This window comes from Notamacropus eugenii, chromosome 6 (assembly GCF_028372415.1).
Source record: "Notamacropus eugenii isolate mMacEug1 chromosome 6, mMacEug1.pri_v2, whole genome shotgun sequence".
Classification (NCBI taxonomy): domain Eukaryota; kingdom Metazoa; phylum Chordata; class Mammalia; order Diprotodontia; family Macropodidae; genus Notamacropus; species Notamacropus eugenii.
The window spans coordinates 102,340,609-102,362,221 of NC_092877.1; the positions used below are offsets into that span (position 1 = coordinate 102,340,609).

Consider the following 21,613-nt stretch of genomic DNA (forward strand, 5'->3'; position numbering starts at 1 on the left):
TATCCAAAAGCAACCAAAGACCAATGACCTAATATACATGTCTCAGAAATAAAGGAAAATGTTACATGTTACAGAATTTTCAATTGCTATTGGAAATCAGGAATTTTAGTTGACAACTCATCACAGGAGATCTGCATTAAACCCAGACAGGCAGGCTTAAAAATCATAAAGGGTAATTATGAAACTAATATATTTCAACCAGAAACATAAGGAATAGCCCTGTGACAAAAGTATAATATAAAAAGTATAATTCTTATGGAGGTGAAGGTGAAAGATTCAAAAAGTGACAAACCAATATTTTTGGCCCCTAAGAACAGTCATGTAGTATTCTTTCTGGGTCAACATTCCAAGTCGAATTTCTATTGTAAACTATACTAAGAATCTAGGATATCAACTTAAATTTGTAAAGTGTTTCATATAAATGAAAACTACAATTAGAATAGTAGTTATGGATTCACCCAGAGACTATATGAATCTAAATACAAAATATTCTTTGAATAAATACAACTGGAGAAAAATTGCTAAAAGATAACTCAAGCTAATGCAATAAAAATGAAAATATTACTTAATTTATTTATTCACTGTTAATCAAATTCCCCAAAAAATACTTTATAGAGCCAAAAAAAGTTATATGAAGGAACAAAAAGGTTAAGAATCTCAAGGGTAAAAATGGGGAAAAAGGAGAGAAAGCAGTGGGTGAGAGAGGGGAAAAGAATCTATCAGTACTATATTTCAAATTGTACTATGAAGCTATATTCATTAAAATGACTTGGTAGTGACTAAAAAAAAAAAAGATTCATCAGTGGAACAGACTGAAGACAAGGAAGATATTACCTTTCAAATCTACGGATAAAGGAAGAAGTAGCTTTAAAAGGAAAATATCTAAGTTATCAATAATCATTTGAAAAAATGCTTTAAATTATTAATAACTAGAGAAAAGAAAATTAAAGTAGCTATGACATTCCACCTCAAACTTAACAAACTGGTGAAAAGAAAAATAACAAATGCTTGAGGAATTTTAGGAAAACAGGTACCCTAGTGCATTATTAGTGAAGCGGTGGATTGATCCAGTATTTCTGGAAGGCAATATGGAACTACACTCAGAAAGTAATCAGACTGTCCATACCTCTGGTCCACCTATACCATTACCAAGCCTATATACTAAACGAAATCAAAGAGATGAAAAGTACAAGAAGATTTATAGCAGCTCTTTTCATCAAAGATAAAAACTGGAAACTAAGAAGCGCTCTCTCATTTACATCCATACACAACAATATGTTTAGATACTGCTGTATATGGATGTAATGAAATATTACTGCGCCGTAAGAAATGATAAAAAAGACAATTTTAGAGAAAACTGAGACTTCTATTAAGTGATACAGAGAGAAGTGAGCAGAATAATTTATACAATGATCATAGCATTATAGACAAAAAACTTCAAAAGACTTTATAACTGTTCAACACAATGATAAACCAAAGAATGACAATGAAATATACTACACTCACCTCCCAACAGGAAGATTAAATTAAAAAACACAAAAAAAAACGCTTATTATTTGGGGGCAGAGATAATGAGAGAAACTGATTTGTTGAACTATGCAGATTATGTATTAAGGATTTCATTTTGGGGTGGGTTTTTTTTCTTTTTACCCAAAAAGGAGAGAAACTGTGGTAGCAAGGGATTAATTAAAAACTTGTTAAAAAAAAAAAAAAAAAGGAGGGGGGAGAGAAAAGAAAAAATAGAATGGGAGTCATAAAAGCAGTTCTCTTTGGGTCTGTTTCCTCAAGAATGTGATCTGTAAGGTCTTTCTCAATTCTAATACTTTACATTTAAGTAGCAAACCCTTACTTGATTTCTGGCATGGACAGAATCTTTTCCCAGATCGAGGACATTCTCCACAAGCAAGAGGGTGACAAATCTGCTCACACGTATGATGGCCACATGGCAATGTCTTTCCACATACCTAAAAGAAATGTCATCAGCATCAATGAAGCATTTAATAGATTAATTCCCAACAACATAACAAAAACTATTCATCTGACACCCATAAAATGAAAACACAATTTCATAGTACTTAATATCTTTTCAAATAACTGAATTCCTTCTTTATTTACCTCTTTAACCCAGAATGAATTCTATGATAACACTGTGCTACCCCCCATCCATAAATGATGCTTCGCAAGCAAAGTCTCTGTAGGTTTTAAAAAAACACATACACCAAGAAAGAAAGTAAAAATTTGGAGATTTTTATCCATCCCCATCAAAATAATCAGCACACTAACTTAGAGAGGTTTAACTCCTCATAAAAAATCATCAGTAAAATATTAATTTTTTAATTTCCCATGAAGTTCTCCAAGAACTCATCACTAGGATGCCCCTGAGGTCTTCAAGGCTATAACAAAAGGAACAAAACTCTGGTTGGTTCTATCAAGATAAGACTCCAGTATGGACCTGGTAATGGAAATGAATGAACTCCAATAGTTCTGAGCTTTTTTGGCTACAGCAATTCACAAAGACCATCTAAAATGGTACGGTTGCAATCCATATTAGTGCACAAAATATCTACACTAATAAAATGACATCTCAAAGTATTAAAATAAGTTTTTAAAGGAGTTTCATGGAATTGAAAATTGAATTCCTATTTGGAGTCAAGTACTTGGATCTAACTCTTGACTCTTCTATACTACCTATGTCACCTTAAGCAAATCACAACCTCCATGGGTCTCATTAATCCCAAAATATAAGAAAATTCCTAGAATGTGTGATAACACTATTGAATGAAATGAGAAGTTGAAAACAAATCAGAAATGGGTGACATGTTAATGGTCTGTCTTTAAAATTCAGAAGGGAAGTAAAGTTCTCATCTCATTTAAAAGCCCTCATCTCACAAACATCACTGAATTCCAATGGGACAGAAAACAAAAAATGAAAATAGAATGATACGTTTATCTCAACTGTGGAAAGCAAAATGATTTTTTTCTATTAAACAGAAAAAAATGAAGATATTTGATTATATCAAGTTTAAAATTTCAATACAACAAAAATAATATGATCAAAAGAGAAACAGAAAATACATATAATATGCAAATATGACAGATAAGAACTGAAAGTATAAAAATCAACAAAGAACTGTGAAACATTTTCACTGGTAAGTAACTCCCAGTCCACAATAGATAAATGGACAAAGAATATTAACAATTTCCAGAAGAAAGACAAACTGCTAATAGTCACTTAAAAAAACTCAACCTTACTAATCAAAGAGATTAAAATAATTTTGGAAGTATATATCTATAAAATTGGCCAAAACATTTAAAAAGCAATGAAACTCAACACTACCATGACCAGAAGTACACATTCATTATGAATACAATTGCAAACCAGTCTAGTCATTTTGGAAAGCAATCTGGCAAAATGTAGAAAAAGTTACAAAAATAATCACACCATTTTTAATCAGATTCCTTTATTGGGCATGGAATGTAACCTCAATTTTTTTTAAAGGAAAAACTATCAGTTCAAAGAGTTTCATATCATTTTTTCTTAAGTACAAAAACCCTGGAAGCAGCCTACATGGTATAGTGGAAAGAGGGTTGGATTTGGAATCAAAGGACCTGGTTGCAATACTAATTCTGCTACTTACTAGTTGAGCAACTCTGGTTTCTTCCACCCTTGGTTTTTTCATCTCAAAAATGAAGGATATTATATTAGATAACCTCTTAGGTCACTTCCATTTCTAAATGACCAACAATGAAGGAATGGTTGCATAAATTGTGGTGTATCAGTGTAATGGAATACTATGATGCAATTAAGATCATTAAGTATCAAGAATATGAAGTTTATGGAAAAACCATTATGCAACTACGTAAAGCAAAAAAGCAAAAGCAGAAGAACCAAAGTACACATTAACTACAATTAGCTAAGAAAAATAACCTTGATGAAGATTTAGAGTGACTAAAAAATTGTGACAATTTATACATTAATAATTTAAATGTCAGCAAATCTACTTGGTTATTCTAACACATTCTTTTAAGTTTATTACCAATCATTTAACACAAATACCCAAAAAGGCACAGGCCTCCACTAGGGTTCACTCTTACTCCTCATGAGCTAAAAGAAAGAGTGATTCCCTACATTCCAAGTGTCACAGGACACTGGGGGTGGCATTGATTAGCACTGAACAACAGAAACTGACAGAAAAAAGCAGCTTCCCATTAGCGCCACAGCTCAGTTCTAAAAGACTCACCTGATCACAGTGCCACACTGGACTTGCACAAAGTTGTTCAGCTACCCGTTTGCCACAGACACACTTCTGTTTGCTAACTCGTGGACAGGGTTGACAATCTCCTAAAATTATGATTAATCAGGAATTATGATTAAACAAGAGTATTACAAATTAATTTGAGAATTGATTCTTTTATGCCAGAAGTATCACATTTTCATAGGTGGCTCTGTTAATTGTCTCATTCAAAACATCTAGCTTACTTAGACATTCCTTTTACCTGCATGACAAGGGTTTTCACACTTATGCTGCCCACACAACAACTTCCGACCACATGGTTGCTGACAGGACCACTCTTTGGTACTGCACCGGCGGGATACTGGTTTTGCCTTCTTACAGTAGCAAGTAATAATAACCATCTTTGGACAGGGAGGGCAAGGACCTAGTGAAATCCAGTGAAAGGACAAAAGTGAATACTGAAGCCTGTGATGACATGTTTAACTTTCAATTCATGTTTGCTTTTCATATGAACAGTTTAGGATACTTGTTTCCGTACTTGTTTAATCAACATTTAGGTTTCAATGTCAAATTTTAAAATTATTTTTGCATTTTTGAAAAGTGGTTAATCAACCGTAAGTGATTAAAACAAAATTAAAGTTACCTGGGTGACAGAGGAGTAAACATTTATGCCCACAAGGAGGCTTAAATTCTCTCTCACACACTTGTCCACATGAGTGAGGTACAAGCCATGGATCCAGTGGTGGATCTTCCACTTTTCCACAATAGCAATAATACCGAGTAGGTGTTTCAGATCGTTTATATTCAAACCTACATTTTGGACTAGAGGAAGGGAAAAGAATTATTAAGCTGGATTTTAGTATCCTTTTTCAAAGCAACATGCAGAGGAAAAGATGAACATAAAACTTCAATTCAACTTACAATGCATTTGCACTGTCATACACTCCATTATTGTGTAAGTAATACCTAAAACTTTTTCAGGATACCTCTGCATTCTGTAAAATGGGCATAAAAGACTTTTATAGACAAAAAATGTCTATGACCCAATGATAGCAAGAGTTAGAAGACAGAACTAAAACTCCCTACCCTTCAACCCAGAGATGACACTGCTAGGCATATATCTAACACTATCATTAACAGAAAGAAAAACTCTACCTACACCAAAATATTTATGGCAGTACTTTTTGTTGTAGCAAATAAGTGAGAACAAAACAGATGGTCATCAACAAGAGAACAACTAAATGAACTGCGGTGCAAGACTGTAATGGAACACTGCTCTGCTATAAGAAATGGCCCACAGGACAAATACAAAGAAGAAACACTTAAAATAAAATAACAAAAGGAAACAACATAAATGGAAAAAATAACCATCAAGAAACAAATGAAAATTGATACTGCAAAATTATAAAGAATAAGCACAGCTTCAAAGAAAAGTTGTGAAGACACAGACTTATACTCCTGTGTAACTGCATCTAACATTAGTTTTCAGTTTAAAACTCCTCAGTTTTAAAGAAAGTTTTTTCTTCCTCTCTTAAATTCCTTTAAAATTCTTTCTTAGAAGGCTCTCTGGGAAGAGAGGGAGAGGGATACAGAAAAAAAAAAGTCTAGGTGATGTAAAAAAAAAGATAGGAATAATAAATCATTTTTTAAAAAATTATGACACAGTAATGTATTTTCATAATAACCTGGAGGTGTTAAGAAAAATGTATTCTGAGGATCTGTGACATCATCTGAATAGTAACTTCTACTTAATAAAAACACAAAGAATTTTTAAAAGATTTCCATTCAAAACAGTCAAAATTAAAAAATTATTATACTTTAAAAGGTGATTTTATGACAGAAAAAAATGAAAATAAAGCATTCTATTTTTTAAGTGGGTATGTAAACATAATAGGGCATAATTGGGACAAATATGAAAAATGCAAAAACATTTGGGAAGACATCTCTAAAATAATGCCAAGCAGTTAATTAAGAGAACACATATAATGATCACAAAAATGTAATACAAAACAAATTAAAAGCCATCACAATTCAAATTATGTAACAATTCTGATTCAGAAGGATGACAAAACAGATCAGGAGAGGGAGGGGACTATGGTTGTCCATCTACTGCTGTATACTTTGTCAAATAAAACTGAAGTCTGCTTGTTTTCCTAGCTACTTTTCTTGATGTAAAAAAGTACTAATAAAAAAAAATTTTCTTAAGAAGCTTTAGTTACCTGTAATACTCATTTATATGAAATACTTCAACCCTTGGCAAAGCTACAAAACTGAGGTATTAATTTCTTATTAACTACAGAGCCAAAACAGAACAAAACAGAAAACACATTTCTACCATCCCAAGAATTTAGTATGCTATTTTTGGATAACGCCATAGAGCAGTGACTTTGGAGTCAGAAGACATGGATCCAAATCCAACCTTCAACATATACTACTTGTATCAAGCTGGACAAGTCTGTTTTCTCAACTACAAAAAATGCAGGAGCTGGACAAGACAGCCTCTAACGTTTCTTTGAACTCAGTCTATCACCTCCTAAAAAAAGATCTTATCCCAAAGGATGATCAAAAAATTGCATCTCCTGAATAATGATTTGCAAAAAAATTTTCAAATAATTCGCTCTGGCTACTCAAAAAAAAACCTCTATCACTCCCTCAAAATATTCAGACAAGGATGCTGTTAAGACTAGTACTATCAGAAGTTGAGGGGCATCTCACCAAACCACCACATGAATGAAAGTACACCTGACTTGTTATCTGAAGTACAGGAGTTGAAAACTATTACTGACATACCAAAAATCAAATACAACTATATCTTATTAGTTGGTCAAAAGTTAGCTAGCATGGTAAATCTGTGTAACATAAAAACAAATGTCAATAAAAATCCATTTTAAAAAAAGTGAACCTTAGAAACAAAGAGTATCAAATTTTCACTCTAACTTTTTTGTCTGTGTGAAGAAGCTCCACCTTGTCTCAGAAATGAGAAAATTATTTGACTCATCACCAGTTAGTCAGCAAGCATTCCATTAACTATGTTTGAGGCACAGTGCTAAGCACTAGAAATACAAAGAAAAACAAAAACACAGTCCTTACTCTTAAGAAACCCACATTCTAATGAGCATGACAATATGTAATAAACTAGGTATACAAAAGTAGATACGCTACAAATGGAAGGTAATCTCAGAGCAGACTAGGCCTCAGGAAGAATCAAGAAAGGCCTCCTGCAAAAGGTGGGATTTGAACTGAGTCTTGAAAGGAAACCAAGAAGAAGGGTATTCCTGGTCAAACAGACATCCCAGTATAAATGCAAAGACTTAGGAGATAAAAGTATGGGATGTGAAGAAAGGCATTTTTTACCGATTGTGACTTAAATGGTTTCTCCACAACGGCTACCAATCATTAATTAAAAGACTATCATAAGCTTTGAGATCACACAGTGCACCTGTAAAAATTTAAAATTCGAGATTATGACTTCTTAACAATTTTTATTACTTTCAACTAAGCATTTCCAACAGGACAAAAGCCTACCAAGGCCACGGATAGTCTCTTTTTCCAAAGTCATCATCCGTCAAAGGTGAAGACACAAGGAACAGGCTATCTTTAGCCCACTTTTGAATACAGGGCATGTGAAATATACAGAAACATCCTGAACAGCTCCAAACCTAAGACAAAAAAATCATCAGAAATTAAAATTAGGCAACAATATGGATTCTTCTTAGTAAAAGAAACAAAACAAAAAAGAGTTCCTGCTCTCCCCATCTCCCAAGGTAGTTGGAAGAATATGAAATGAGAAAGTGACTTGAGTGGCATTAAATGATTGACAAATAATAAAGCATTATTTCACCAAAAACCACTTAGGAAAACTGAATTCTCCCTCACTTCCACATTTATCTTTTACGCCTTACCCCCTAGAATTACATAAAGCAACCAGTAAAGCATTACTTAAGGATGACACTGTTGAAAACATCAGCAAAACGCTTTAAATATTCTGACCAAAGTCACAATGTTCAAATTAAGATTTCCTTCAGCTGGCAGAAAAATGGCAGCAAGTCATTAATAGGAAAAGTGAGCAGATTAAATGGGGCCACGTGGGCCACCCAGATAGATGGGCTTAAGATACAGAACTGATTGGATTTCTACTTTTATTATTACAGAATACACTATGAGCAGAGACAGTGTTATTTTTCTTTTCTTTACCACCAAATATCCTACACACCAACTCAAATCCAGAGGCACATCTGAGGGGGTAGGACTAGTGGATGGATAAAAAGGAAATCCTATGGGGAGGTTATTTTCTCTTCCTTCACCAGCAGGAAGAACAAGCCAATCAACAGCCAGACACCACAAAGGTATAGCAAGGGGATACTTCCTGTTTCTTAACCCTAATATTCTTTCCTCGCCCAACCCACCAATAAACAGACTCAGACCATAATCTGGGACGAAGTGCCCAGAAAGATCCTATTCCCACTCTTAGCAAGAAGGGAGGGTGAGAAAGGGGGGGATAAATGCTCACTGCTTAGAACAGAGAGAGGTATACTGGCACCCTAAATTAGAATTCAATGTCTTTTCCATAAAAACACTGTTAAAAATGGTAGTTAAATTTATTTGGTTTTCTGTTTTAAAAAAAACCCTATGTGCCCTATAAGCACTGTGCTACACACTTCACAATTATTACATCATTTGATCCTCACAACAACCCTGGGAGGTAGGTACTAGTGTTAACTAAAGCCAAAAGGGTTAAGTTATCTGCCCAGGGTCACACAGCTAGCTACTAAGTATCCGAGACCATATTCCAACTCAGATCTTCCTGACTCCAGGCCCCAAAGGCTCTATCCACTATGCCCCCTAACTGTTCCTGAGGTAAGGACTTCTAAACATAAGGTAAAACTGAATGAGGTTTGTATATAAATTCATGATTATAACAGCTAATTTTTCAAGTATATAATTAATTCAACAAGCTATTTGCAAAGCTATCTTGTCTGCTTTTTTCCACTGACCTCTGATCTGTTCTCTTCTGCATTTTTCTTAAAACATTTGACTGACCCTCTTTTATTATTTTGAAACCCTGTTACCATTCCAATTTCTTGATCCCAACTCCCCTTTTGAAAGTAAAACAAAACCCTTGTATCACATGCGCACAAACAAAACAAAGCTCCGTATTAGCCATGTCCAAAAACTAATGGCTCATTCTACACCCTGAGTTCATCACCTGTCAGAATTAGATAATTGTTGTATGGATCAGAACTCTTTATTTAAGTCTTTCAGAGTTGTTGGTACTGTATAAACTCTTCTCTGGGCTCTGCCTACTTCACTCTACATCAAGTAGAGTGAAGTAGTTTATACAAGTCTTCCCAGGCTTCTTTAAAATTGTCCCTTTTGTCATTTCTTCAGTAATATTCCATAATTCATACACTATAATTTGTCAGCCATTCCAATGCTAGGGATCCTCTTGGTTTCCAGTTCTCTGTCATTACAAAATAGCTGCTATTTTCTTTTATATGGCTGTTGACAGAATCAATGTTTTCCTTTGAGGAACTGCTTGATCATATGGCTTTGACCATTTACATACTGAGGTATGGTGTGTACTTTGACCATTTATGTACTGAGGTAAGAACAAGGTATCTTGATCTTACATGTTTGAATCAGTTTCTTAAATAACTTTGACTTTTGTCAAAGAACTCTGCAGCAAAGGGTTTCCCCCCCAGTTAACTGTTTCCCTTCCAATTTTAACTATTAATTTTCTGTGCAAAAACTATTTAATTTAACATAATAAAAACTGTCCACTTATATTCTATGATCCTTTCTATCTCTTACTGGGTCACAAACTGTCAACATATTAGCTTTAGGTATTTCCTGCCTTGTTCCACTAAATGGTTAAGTTGTGACATTTTCTTTCTAGGCCACTGTATCCATTTGGAACTTATTCTAGTTTACAGTGAGACACTGACAACCTAATTTTAGCCATTCTGCTTTCCAGTTCTCCTAGCAATTCCTGATTCTGACCCCTGAATTTAGGGTCTCTAGGTTTATCTATTATGCTATCATGTTTGTTTGCTTCTATAGATTGTGGAGCTAATCTGTTCATTGACTGACTTCTCTTTTTAACCTATTCAAAATAGTTGTGATGATCTGTGAGCTTTGTAGCACAGTTCTGAAATATGGGTAATAGTTAAAATTGTATAACTAGATTTCTGATCTAGCATTATTATTAGCAATAATGATGATAAGCTAGAATTTGTGTACTGCTTTAAGCTTTGCAAAGCACAACACCCATTATCTCATTTGTTCTTCCCATCAACCCTGAGAGTAGGGACTATGGTTATTCTTACCTACAGATGAGAAAACTGAAGGAGGTTAGGAGGTTAAATGATTTGCCCAGGGTCACAGCGCTCTTAAGTATCTAAGGTTGGATTTGAACTCAGGTCTCCCTGACTCTAAGTCCAGCACTCTGCACTGTACCACCTGACTTCCTGAACATTATAGACTGTGGGCTGACTTGGGAAAAGTATGTTCTGCTTTCCCAACAACTGACTTATCTATGAATTTAAGGATCAAGTATTTTTTCAAACACTGGAGGCTATCCATACATTTCCAGAGGATTTTGCCATTCTAGGACTCTTGTATTCCCTAGAATGGAAAATTTCCTTTATTGTATTCATATATAAGGAATACTTTTCTCCTTGTTGTGTTTGTCCTTTGTTCTTGAAGAAGACCATAACATTAAGATGATGACATGACTTGTAGCTGACTTTGATTTGAGGGAGGGAGGCCTGTGCAAGGTCACCAGCCTCACTTTCTTCTCCCGAGCCATCCGGGTGCAGTGGCCTGATATTCATCAGAATGACTGGAAATGCAATGTGAAACCCTGGCCCTTTCAGGCTAAAGTCTTATCACATTCTCACTTTGTGTGAGATGCACCCATTCAATGAATGGGCTTCTTTAAGTAGCTGCTCAAGGGATGGCCCCTTTAATTAAAAAAAAAAATTTCAACTGGGAGGAGAAGATGCTCAGGGTTCCTGAGTAAAACAGTAAATAAATTTACTAAATAGATAGTAAATAAATTTACTAAATAAATTGTAAATAAATTTACTAAATAAATAAATTTAGTAAATAAAATTTAGTAAATAAATTTACTAAATAAATTTACTAAATAAATTTACTAAATAGATTGTAATTTAGTAATTTACTGAATAAATTGTAAACTACTTGAATGCAGGGACTATCTTACTCTATCATGGTATTCCTAGTGCTTTCCCTAAACATTTGTCATTAAAATTAATGTTAGATGACAAGGAACTCAATAATGCTAAATCCACACATTCAGATGGGCTATTCAAGGATAATTTTGAATGAGTATTTTTACCTCTTAAAAATATGCTCATAAAAAGTTGATTCTATTTTTAAATTGTCCAAGTTCACTGGTATTTTTAAACTTTTAAGAAGATAAAAAGGAAATAGTAAGCACATATAAAAACTATTCAAGGATAGATATAAAGAACTTACTGCTTGGTTTCTCTTTACTGAAGCAATACAAATTAAGCATGTCATAGCCCCCGACTGAAAAGCTTCATTTATGTACTGTCTGGTCCGTTCCAATTCATGCATATCTCCATCTTAAAAGAAAAGAAAATTGACATTTTAAGTACCCTGAATTTTCTGAAATGTAGTATAATTGCCTATTCATCTATCCAGAAACCTAATTTGTCTAGAATATAAAAATTAAGCAAAAAAAGACCTCTGAGAAGTCACACAGCTCAATAATTTGACTTGCCAGAGAAGCCCTTAAACCTGGCGGAATTTCTTTATACTTACCTCAGATATAATTTTAAGCAAGCTTGGTTATACGGTTTCCAAGCCAGCAAATTTCACATAAGAAGCAAATTTAAAACTGGAAAGAAGCTAGGGATAGGCACTCTAATAGTAGTAAAAAGGGACTGACAGCAAAGGAGACAGAAAACACCAGAGGAGCTGAAAAAGCAGAGTACACTGGGGCCACTGAGTACAGGGCCAAATAGGCCTACCTACTTCTTTCACACCAAAGAGGATCACTTTAGAAAGCACAGTGTAGTAAATGATATTCCTAACAAAAACTCTGACTCATCAGGAAAAAGTCACATTATATTACGCTCTATTTAAGAAAATAAAAGCATGTGATAAAATTTTATCTTTCTAAATGTAAACATCAGGTAAACTTTAAAAGTTTATACTTAAAAAGGTTAAGCTCTCAGCTACCTATAATTTATTCCTCAAAAGAAAATGTGCCACATAAAACAGTCACTCTCAAAATGCCATCATGTTTCCACAAGTCACAAAAACATTTTGTAACTAACATGTAATAGAGAATATTAATTTAAAAGTTAAATTATCTCCCCCAAAGAGAAGAGACTGAGGACCTTAAGTGCTAAATACATCATAAAAACCACATAAATGAAAACTTACTCTAACCACTATTAAGGTATCCTTGGTCACAAATACTTAGTTAAAGTAAGTATTAATTTTTTTTTGTCAACCAAGGATTTCTCTGAAAATTTCATTAAGGTTAAGCTTTCTCTGACACCCAAAAAGGATCACTATAGTTCACAAGACCAACTTTTCAACAAGACTAAAGAAAAATTTATTTTTATTCCAACCAAGGTCAGGCCATAGCAAAGACCTAGACTTAGTTAGTTATCTTTTATATGATTTACAACTACTGATCCTAAGAATTAGAAGCTCCCATGTTCTTGCTTTATCACAAATTTTCTATAATCCTGAAGTCATTGAGCCACTTAAAGTAGAGCTAACACCAGTTTCAATTATAAAGAGGAAAAAATACTACCATTATAAGAATACCGTTGTGAACTAACAAAAATGTGCTAATCTTAGCTAAATAAAGTAATATACACTTGAGATACACTATCTGCCACCAAATTAGAGCAGTATTACTGATCATAGGATTTTAGCTTTAGAGTTCAAAGAGATCCTTCATGTACAACCCCTCCTTATTCTACAGAAGAAACTTAGGCCCAAAGAAGTTAAAGGACCTAATGACTTTGCTACTCTTAGGCAGTATTTTAACTTATTTCCCTGACTCCAAATTCAGTGCCTGTCCTATCATCCACACACCACAGAAAGATATTCCTATCACTGCTTTATCAAATCAGAATCAAACTGCTTTAACAGACCTATAGTATATTCATATATTTAGAGAAATAACAATTATGATAGTATTCTGTCTTTCACTTGCGTTAAGGTGAACATTCAGATTTCTATGGATCTTGAAGCAGATTTGAAGTGAAGTTTGATTACAATGACATTATAAAAGAAAGTAAAAGTGACCTTGAACAGAAAGTAAGAAGAAATAAGCTAATATTTAGACTCTGTGGGATCAGCTGACACTGTCGACCATTTCCCACTTTCTGAACTTCTCTTTTCACTTGGCTTCTCCAATACTGTTTTGTCCCAGTTCTTTCTACCAGCATCTTTTATCTTCTTTGTTGCTTCCTCCTCCTGTTGCTCCCTACATGTAGGTTACAGTTTTTGTTTTGGACCCTTTTGTCTTCTCCCTCTGTTTTGTCCCTTAATTACTACATCTATTCCCAGAGCATCTACTATCACAACTATGTACATGCAGGTCCACCCTGACCTCTGTCCTGAATTCCATAGTGCATTTTCACTGCCTATCAAATTCAAATTTCAAGGAAGAATATCTAGATGACCTCTCAAGAGACCTTCCTCAAATTCTATCAAAACTGCAACAACCTTTTAGCCACACACTTGCATATCGAACCTATCAAATACAGTACAAATCTGAAATAAGATCTCTATAGTCTTCTCCCAATAGAGTGAATAAAAAAGAAATTCATGTTAACAGGGTATGAGAGTATCCCACACAAACCTTAAAACATACCGAGGCAAAAAATTTATTGAAGAAATTCAATGAGAAACGAATACTAATTTCAAGAATGCACTGAGCATAAGACACAGAAGGAAAAGGTATCAGAATAAAAATCCAAAAGGAACATTCAAAGTCCACAAAAGTTTAGTTAAATGACGAAAGAGAGTACAAAAAAGTTCAGGAACCTCAGCAGCATCTCTGAGAGAATCAAATTTTGCCAATGTCACCCTCATACTCTGCTGAGATTTATCCACAAGAGCAAGAGGAAGAGTTACAAAATATAAGGGAGAAAGTTATAGCTACAATTCTTCTATGTGCTTCACAGTCAGCTCAAGGCTCAACTTAAAAAGAAGAGCAACCTGGCCTACCACATTAATGGGAACCAAAAGGCAAACTCTTTAGCTGTAAGCCTCACAAACATGTCACATGTCACCACAAATCATAAGTTTAACTTTGTCAACCACACATACAAAAGAAAAACCAACAAAATTTTAGATGTTTTACCTATCTGACTGGTGTAGGTTATAAACGTTTTGTCAACTATTTTGCCCTGCTTTCCTTCTGTATCTTCATCTCCTTCTTCTTCAGAGGAACTAAAATGATCTTCAATGAGTTTTTTTGCTGCTGCTTGATTAGCCTTCTTGATTTCTTCAAACTTCTTCTGTGAAATTAATTCTGTTTAAAAGAATAAATTGATTTTTAATTTCTGTAAAATACTCTCAAGTAGTAAAGCACAAGTTATGATACATTAGTTAGTTTTTGCCAAGTTCTCCTTCACCAAAATCCCAGAAGTAACTTCTGGTAGACTATCTATGTCAAGTTTATCACTCTTCAATAGAAAACATTCACTTCTGTAAAACATAAAATGTTTCTATAACAATGGCCTTCAAAAAGATTACGAAGTGAACCAAAGAAATAACAATATTAGAAAGAAAGTCTACACACACACACACACACACCCACAAAAATTGGCAAAAAGGTATCTAGAATAATGTTTTTGTGAAAAATATTAAACTGGAACTATATCAAAAAAAATTTCACATATCTAAAAATGTAAAGGAATAAAGTTTCTAGTGACTGTTCCCTCTGAAAGAAAATTAAATTGTAAAAAAGGTTAATGACACAATTTTAGAACAGTTTAATATTACTTCTAAATTTCAACTACAAATTTTTACATTGGAGCAGAAGAGACATGCAACTTCATTTGTGATATACGTATTAAAAACTGTCAAAATCTGCAAAAAGAATTTTTTAACATTTTTACATTTACGTTACTAAAGAAATTGGGTTTCAAACAAATACTTTCAATCCAATCCCATATATGGATTTTTGATACTGACTTTGACTGTAGCTTTAATTATGCACAGCACTGACAGATGACGAGGTAGATACAAAAAGAAATATAAACCAAGATACCTAGCATATCAGAGCCAGTTTTCCTTTTTTCCCTAGAGAATGCTCAAAGAACGTCAACTTTTTTAGCATGGATTTGTTAATGAAATAAATCTGTTGGAAGTGGAATTGATTCAGACTGAAGATAAGAATTTTTTGTATAGTTTCATGTGTATCTATGTCTTGTCATGCCTGAGATAAACCCCTCAAAGGCAGGTACAATATTTTTTATATTCTAGCACAAAGATGAAATTTATTATTTGGTGAGTTAGCGCAAATAACGGAGCATTTACTAGCTTAGTGTTTACTGTACGTCTGCCATTGCATATAAGGACCCCATATTTCTTACAGGCAATGTGAAGGAGTCCTGGGGTCAAGAAGACCAGGATTTAAGCCCTGCCACTGATACATACTAGTGATGTGATGAACCTTAACCTTTCTGAGTGCCCAACACATCCTCTAAATACTCTAAGTTTCAGATAAGTGGCTCATCTCTATGTATGGGGACAAGGAGTTCCCTACAATGGGCTATTAAAAAAAAAAACCAATCCCCAGACCACAGTTTAAAAAATATTTGAAAACTTGAAAAAAAAATGATGCTCAACCCGGTTGTCTGAGAACTTTGGAAAAGGGGAAACCGTTACAAGGATCATCAAAAGATGTAGGACAGGAATAATTTATATAGGGTTTTAAAATTTGCAAAATACGTCCCATAAAGCTAATACTTAGTAAGGAAAAATAAATGTCACCAATTCAATTAACCACTAAGAGTATCTTAGAGATAAAAAAAATTAAGACTTTTATGAGTGGGTAACAGAAAATCTTTACTCTCAAATATGAAAAAATATATCTAACTTGAAAAAGCATCTTTCCTACCATAGAAAAGGCACAGTAACACAACCACTTAAAGTCAATAAAACACTTAGGATAACTCTCCATCCATGTGTGCACTAGTAATTTTTCCCATTACTCCCGGGAAATACTTTCAATCGCCCATCCCACCACTATTTACAGGTTCCTGGGATATCTATCTCACTGCAATTCAAATAGTGCACTCAGGTGATAAAAACTAATCTTAATGTCAGCTCAGTAAAGATCTATGATTCCTCTGGCAGAGGTGGTCCTTAAGCATCCTAGCCATGGATGACAATCCTCTTCAAGAGTTGCAGGGGCCTATAAACTCACATTTACACAGTCCTTCCTAAAGGCCCATACTCACAGCCTTTCCAAACTGAGAGAACCCATTAGAGCTCCCTGTATATTAGAAAAGCCCTGAAGAACCCAGAGTTACTCCTAAACCATGGTGAGCCATCAGAAAAGATGGTTATCATGGTATAAATGTATAGTAGAAAAATTTTAATATTAGCTTAAGGAAAAAAATATGCTGCAAAAAAAAATCCCTTCTAAAACTTAACAAATTAATTCTTTGATCACACGCATTCCTGCTGTTCACTGCTACCGAGGAGCCTGTTGGAGGGCTGCGAACGCAGCCCGCACAACATTCAGAATCTACTAAAATGCCACAGACCCACTCTTTACTGTTTTAGGATTATTTCAGGTGTTTTTTTTGCTCGGCCATGTGGGGTTTTCTTGGCAAGGACCCTGCAGGGGTCTGCGGCTTCCTTCTCCGGCTGACTTTCCAGGGGAGGAGAGCTCGGGTAGGTGACTTGGCCAGGGTCACGCCGCCAGTGTCTGCGGCTCCAGAGCTGGGGCTCCATCCCCCGCACCCCGCAGCTGCCCTACTTTAGGGGTAAAACTTCTCGTTTGTTCACCGCCCAGTCTTTTCATGCTTCGCATCTCCAGTGTTTTCTAGAATTTAAGCTCGGCCAGGGGTTGAACAAACCTACTGCCGTCACAGCAACTACTAAACTGAGGTCCTTCAATGTTTGTTTTAAATACTTTGATAACTATTTCAATATCGCTGATTACCTTTGTGATCTTAGGCATTTTAGGATGGATCTGGGGAGACTGGGGGCGGGGAGGGGGGAGAAAAAAGGAAAGACCGCCCCCCGTGTTCGCAGATACACCACGGTGCCCCAGCTCGGGGGCTCAGCCTGGACGCCCCAGGGCACAGATGCCCGGAGGGGCACGGAACGGCAATTCTCGGAGGGGCGAGGGGCTCTCACCGTGGGCCGCGGGGGCCGCTGCTGCCGCCGGGCTGCCGGGCGGGCCCCAGGCGGAGGACGGAGCCGCGGCGCCCCCAGCTCCTCGGCCCGGCCGCGGCCGGCTGCCGGCTCCCGGGGCTCCGCCGCCCCGCCCGCCCCCGCCGTGGGGCTGGACTCCATTCCCCGAGGCCGGAGCGGCGGACGCCCGGCCTCTCGCGCGGCCTCTGCCTCCGGCCACCTGGCGCCAAGCCGCTTCCATCCCTGCCGAGAGAAGAAGCGAGGAGTGAGGGCCGGGAAGGCCGGGAGGGATCCCCAACCCCCGGTAGGCGGAGGGCCGGGGAAGGAGCCGCCGCCGCCGCCCCTGCAGGCGGCCACGTCGCCCTCCGGAGCCGGGGAAGGAGGCACCGTGGTCTGTGGGGCGACGGGATCACCCGGCGCGCGGGACGGATGGAGAAGAAAGGAGCCGCCTCAGGGCTCTGACAGGATCCGGGCACCGGAAGGCGAGGAAACCCGGAGACACGAACCCGCCGCCCGGGCCAGGCCAACGGAGGGACGGGCTCGGTTCAGCCGTTCAGCCCGCCTGCCTCGTTCCATCCGGCGGCCGACGCACACCCCCAGCAGAGAGCTACGTCTCCTTACCGGCAGCGTCCGCCCTAACCCCGCCCCTAACCCCGCCCCCTACCGACTACAACTCCCAGCGGGCACTGTGGCTGGACGCGTGGCAAAAAAGGTCCGTTTCCTCTTTTCCTTCTCCGCGGGGCTCTGGCTGGGTCTTTCAGTAGACGCTGTCTTCGAGTGAACACATACGCCTAGGGTGGCGCCGTCCTTCGAACTACAATTCCCAGCATGCCTTGGAGTTCCCAGCGGGGCATAGTAGGGTCTAGGGATGAAGCGCCAGGAAGGCGGGGAAGGAAGCACGAGGACTGCGAGGTTCCCCAAGCTCACGTTTGGTGTTTGGCTTGACTGGCGGGACTTTTGAAAGGTGTACGCCCACCATGACGCCTGGTACCTGCCCTGGGTTTGAGAGGGCGATTTCAAAATGATCCAAGTCATGTCGATGGAAGTTTCCACCTCTGCCGGCCAGAAAGGGGGTGAAGGCCGGGAAGAAAAGCCCTCTGTTTTGGGAAGGGCTTTGACCAACTAGCCCGCGTCCGTCGGAGGGCAGAAGGGTAACTGAATGGAATGGCCCTCCGCAGAGATCTGGGGCGGGGCTGCGGAAGGAAGGCCGCAGCCGAGACCCCCACCCTTCACTCGCTGTCCCCCAGCTTTGGAATTTTCCTTTGGCCTCCTTCTTTCCGTCTACAAAAAGTCTCGATCCCACTCTCTCCAACTTATCCAGTACTTTTTATCCTTGTTTGTACACGGTTGTTTGCATGTTGTCTCCCCCAGCAGAGGAGTGTGAGCGCCTTGAGAGTTGGAGTTCTGTAAGTAGGGTTTTCCTTTCTTTGTGTGCTTTCTTTAGTACGTAGTGCCTGATACATAATAGAAGCTTAATAAATGTTTGTTGACTGACTAGTAGGCAGATCACTAGGGATCTCCTTGTTAATTAAGTGGTATGAAAAACTGATATGTAATCAATAGTCCTTAAACTTTAATTCTCTTTGAAAGGTATTGACTGTATACTTTACTCAACCATAAGTCAGGTTGAAAAGGCCTCTTTCCGATTTGGAATAGCAGATTTTGAAAGATATAAATCCTTTGTGACTTGAGTGGCTTACATTTGCATAGGAAAAGATCAGAAATGCAACTGAAAGGTAAGCTGAAACTATGACCAGCTTCTGGTCCACTCATTAAATAGGGCTGGTGGAGGAAGCTTCCAGTCTTCTATTGTCATCTTCTTGTCATCTGGCCTGCCTCTCAGTTTATACCCCATCACCACCACCACCATCTTGCTCTGGGAACTAATCATATTAGTATTAATGATGGGGTATAGGCTCTGGGAGCCCCTTTGAACTCTCCTTGAATCTTCCCACTTGATCTGTTGTAAGCCCGAGGCCACAAGCCTTCCATTATTGATATGTGCCAATCTCTGTTACCCATAACCTGACCTAGCCCTCCAATGTCTGGTATCTCCAGGCAGCCTTCAGTTGCTTCCCATCTTTAATCCCATTCTCTTGGTTCCTGGTGTGTGACCTCTAGTCACCCCAGCTATTAGCAACTCCCATCCAAATCCTCCCTGGATTCTACCTTCAGTCAGCCCAGACTACTTGGCCACCCCTAGATCCCTCCCACAGTCTTTCTGTATATAAAATCCATCTTGCCTCCATGAAGAAGCTTAGATTCAATGTAGCTCAGATTCATTCTGGCCCATTGGCATTAGCTTTACAAATGCACAGATTCTGTAAGAGTCTAGCAGATGCTGAGATTTCTTAAGAGTCTACCCAATATGGCAGATTTTTAATAAACTTTGATTTACTTTGGCTGAAAGAAGTCTTAGGTCGAATTCATTAGGGCAGGACGCGGTATGCCACTATTTTTGGTCCCAGAACTCCTAAATCTCAACGTGACTATTGTTTATAAAAAGGGAGTACTCCATTTCCCATTCCTGTGATTTCTCAGACTAAAACACCTTTTCCTGACCATCATTCTGCTATAATGTTGTTGTCTCACTCTATGAGAAACACCTTTAAAGGATAGACAGGCTTGCTTTTGTACCTTATTCTCAGAGTTTAGTTCAATACTTAGCACATAGTAAGCAGTTAATGAATATTTTTCATCCATTCAGAAAGAGTAGTTGAAGTTCATAATAAAGAAGAAAATATTTTTTTTAAGTGATAGTAAAGGCCAAGTCTAAGGGCAATGGCTTTATAGAACCACTCTGCTTTTTTAAAAATTATTAAAAGACTATAGAGTGGGGGCAGAGCTAAGATGGCAGAATAGAAACAGAGACCTGCTTGAGCTGTCCCCCAAAACCCCTCAAAAACTCTGTAAAAAATGACTCTAAACAAATTCTAGAGCAACAGAAGCCACAAAATGACAGACTGAAGCAAATTTCCATCCCAAGGCAATCTGGAAAGTTGACAGGAAGGGTCTATTGCAATCAAACTGGGAATGAAGTACAGTTCAGCATGGGCCATGCCAACATGAATGGAGTTGGAGCAGGCCTTAGAGGACTGAATCATTGTCAGTGGCTGCAGTTTCCAGACTTCTCAACCCACAAACACCACACAGCTGCAAAGGTCAGCAGAAAGGGTCTGTCACTTGGCTGAGAGGGGAGCATGGTCCAGCCCCAGCCCCAATCCCAGCCCCAGGGCAGGGGCAGCCACTGCTGAAGTAAAGGCTGCTTCTGGAGCCCCTCACTTAACAAAGAGCTCAAAAGTCAAGTAATTGACTTAGGAAATGACTGGGAAAATGAGCAAACAGGAAAAAGAAACAGACTATAGATTCTTATTTTCTCAGTGAAGAGATATTTTTTTACTTCATTGTTTATGAGGAAGATCAAAACATACAACCAGAAGAAGAAATCAAAGCCAAAGCTCCTGCATCCAAAGCCATCAAGAAAAATATGAATGGGTCTCAGGTCATAGAAGAGCTCAAAAAAGATTTTGAAAATCAAGTAAGAGAGGTAGAGGAAAAATTGGGAAGAGAAATGAGAGTGATGCAAGAAAATCATGAAAAACAAGTCAACAGCTTGCTAAAGGAAACCCCCCCCCCCAAAAAAATGCTGAAGAAAATAACAACTTTAAAATGAGACTAACCCAAATGGCAAAAGAGGTCCAAAAAGCCAATGAGGAGAAGAGTGCCTTAAAAAGCAGAATGGGACAAATGAAAAAAACAGGTCTGAAAGCTCACTGAGGAAAATAACTCCTTCAAAATTAGAATGAAGCAAATGGAAGCTATTAACTTTACAAGAAATCAAGAAATTATAAAACAAAACCAAAAGAATGAAAAAATAGAAGACAATGTGAAGTATCTCATTGGAAAAACAACTGACCTGGAAAATGGATCCAGGAGAGATAATTTTAAATTATTGGACTACCTGAAAGCCATGATCATAAAAAGAACCT

General features: G+C 37.5%; 1 protein-coding gene across 1 annotated transcript in view; it reads right to left on the reverse strand.

Moving 5' to 3' along the window:
* The window catches only part of NFXL1 (nuclear transcription factor, X-box binding like 1), a 75,336-nt gene extending 57,325 nt beyond the window's left edge, over positions 1 to 18,011 (reverse strand). The window contains exons 1-8 of the mRNA XM_072620691.1: positions 17,628 to 18,011; positions 14,614 to 14,784; positions 11,736 to 11,845; positions 7,761 to 7,894; positions 4,879 to 5,057; positions 4,498 to 4,659; positions 4,242 to 4,342; positions 1,850 to 1,964 (exon numbers count right to left, since the gene is read on the reverse strand). Coding sequence (XP_072476792.1) covers positions 1,850 to 1,964; positions 4,242 to 4,342; positions 4,498 to 4,659; positions 4,879 to 5,057; positions 7,761 to 7,894; positions 11,736 to 11,845; positions 14,614 to 14,784; positions 17,628 to 17,865 — 1,210 coding nt within the window. The 5' untranslated portion in view covers positions 17,866 to 18,011. The remainder of the gene's footprint in view (positions 1 to 1,849; positions 1,965 to 4,241; positions 4,343 to 4,497; positions 4,660 to 4,878; positions 5,058 to 7,760; positions 7,895 to 11,735; positions 11,846 to 14,613; positions 14,785 to 17,627) is intronic.
* Positions 18,012 to 21,613: the final 3,602 nt, after the last annotated feature.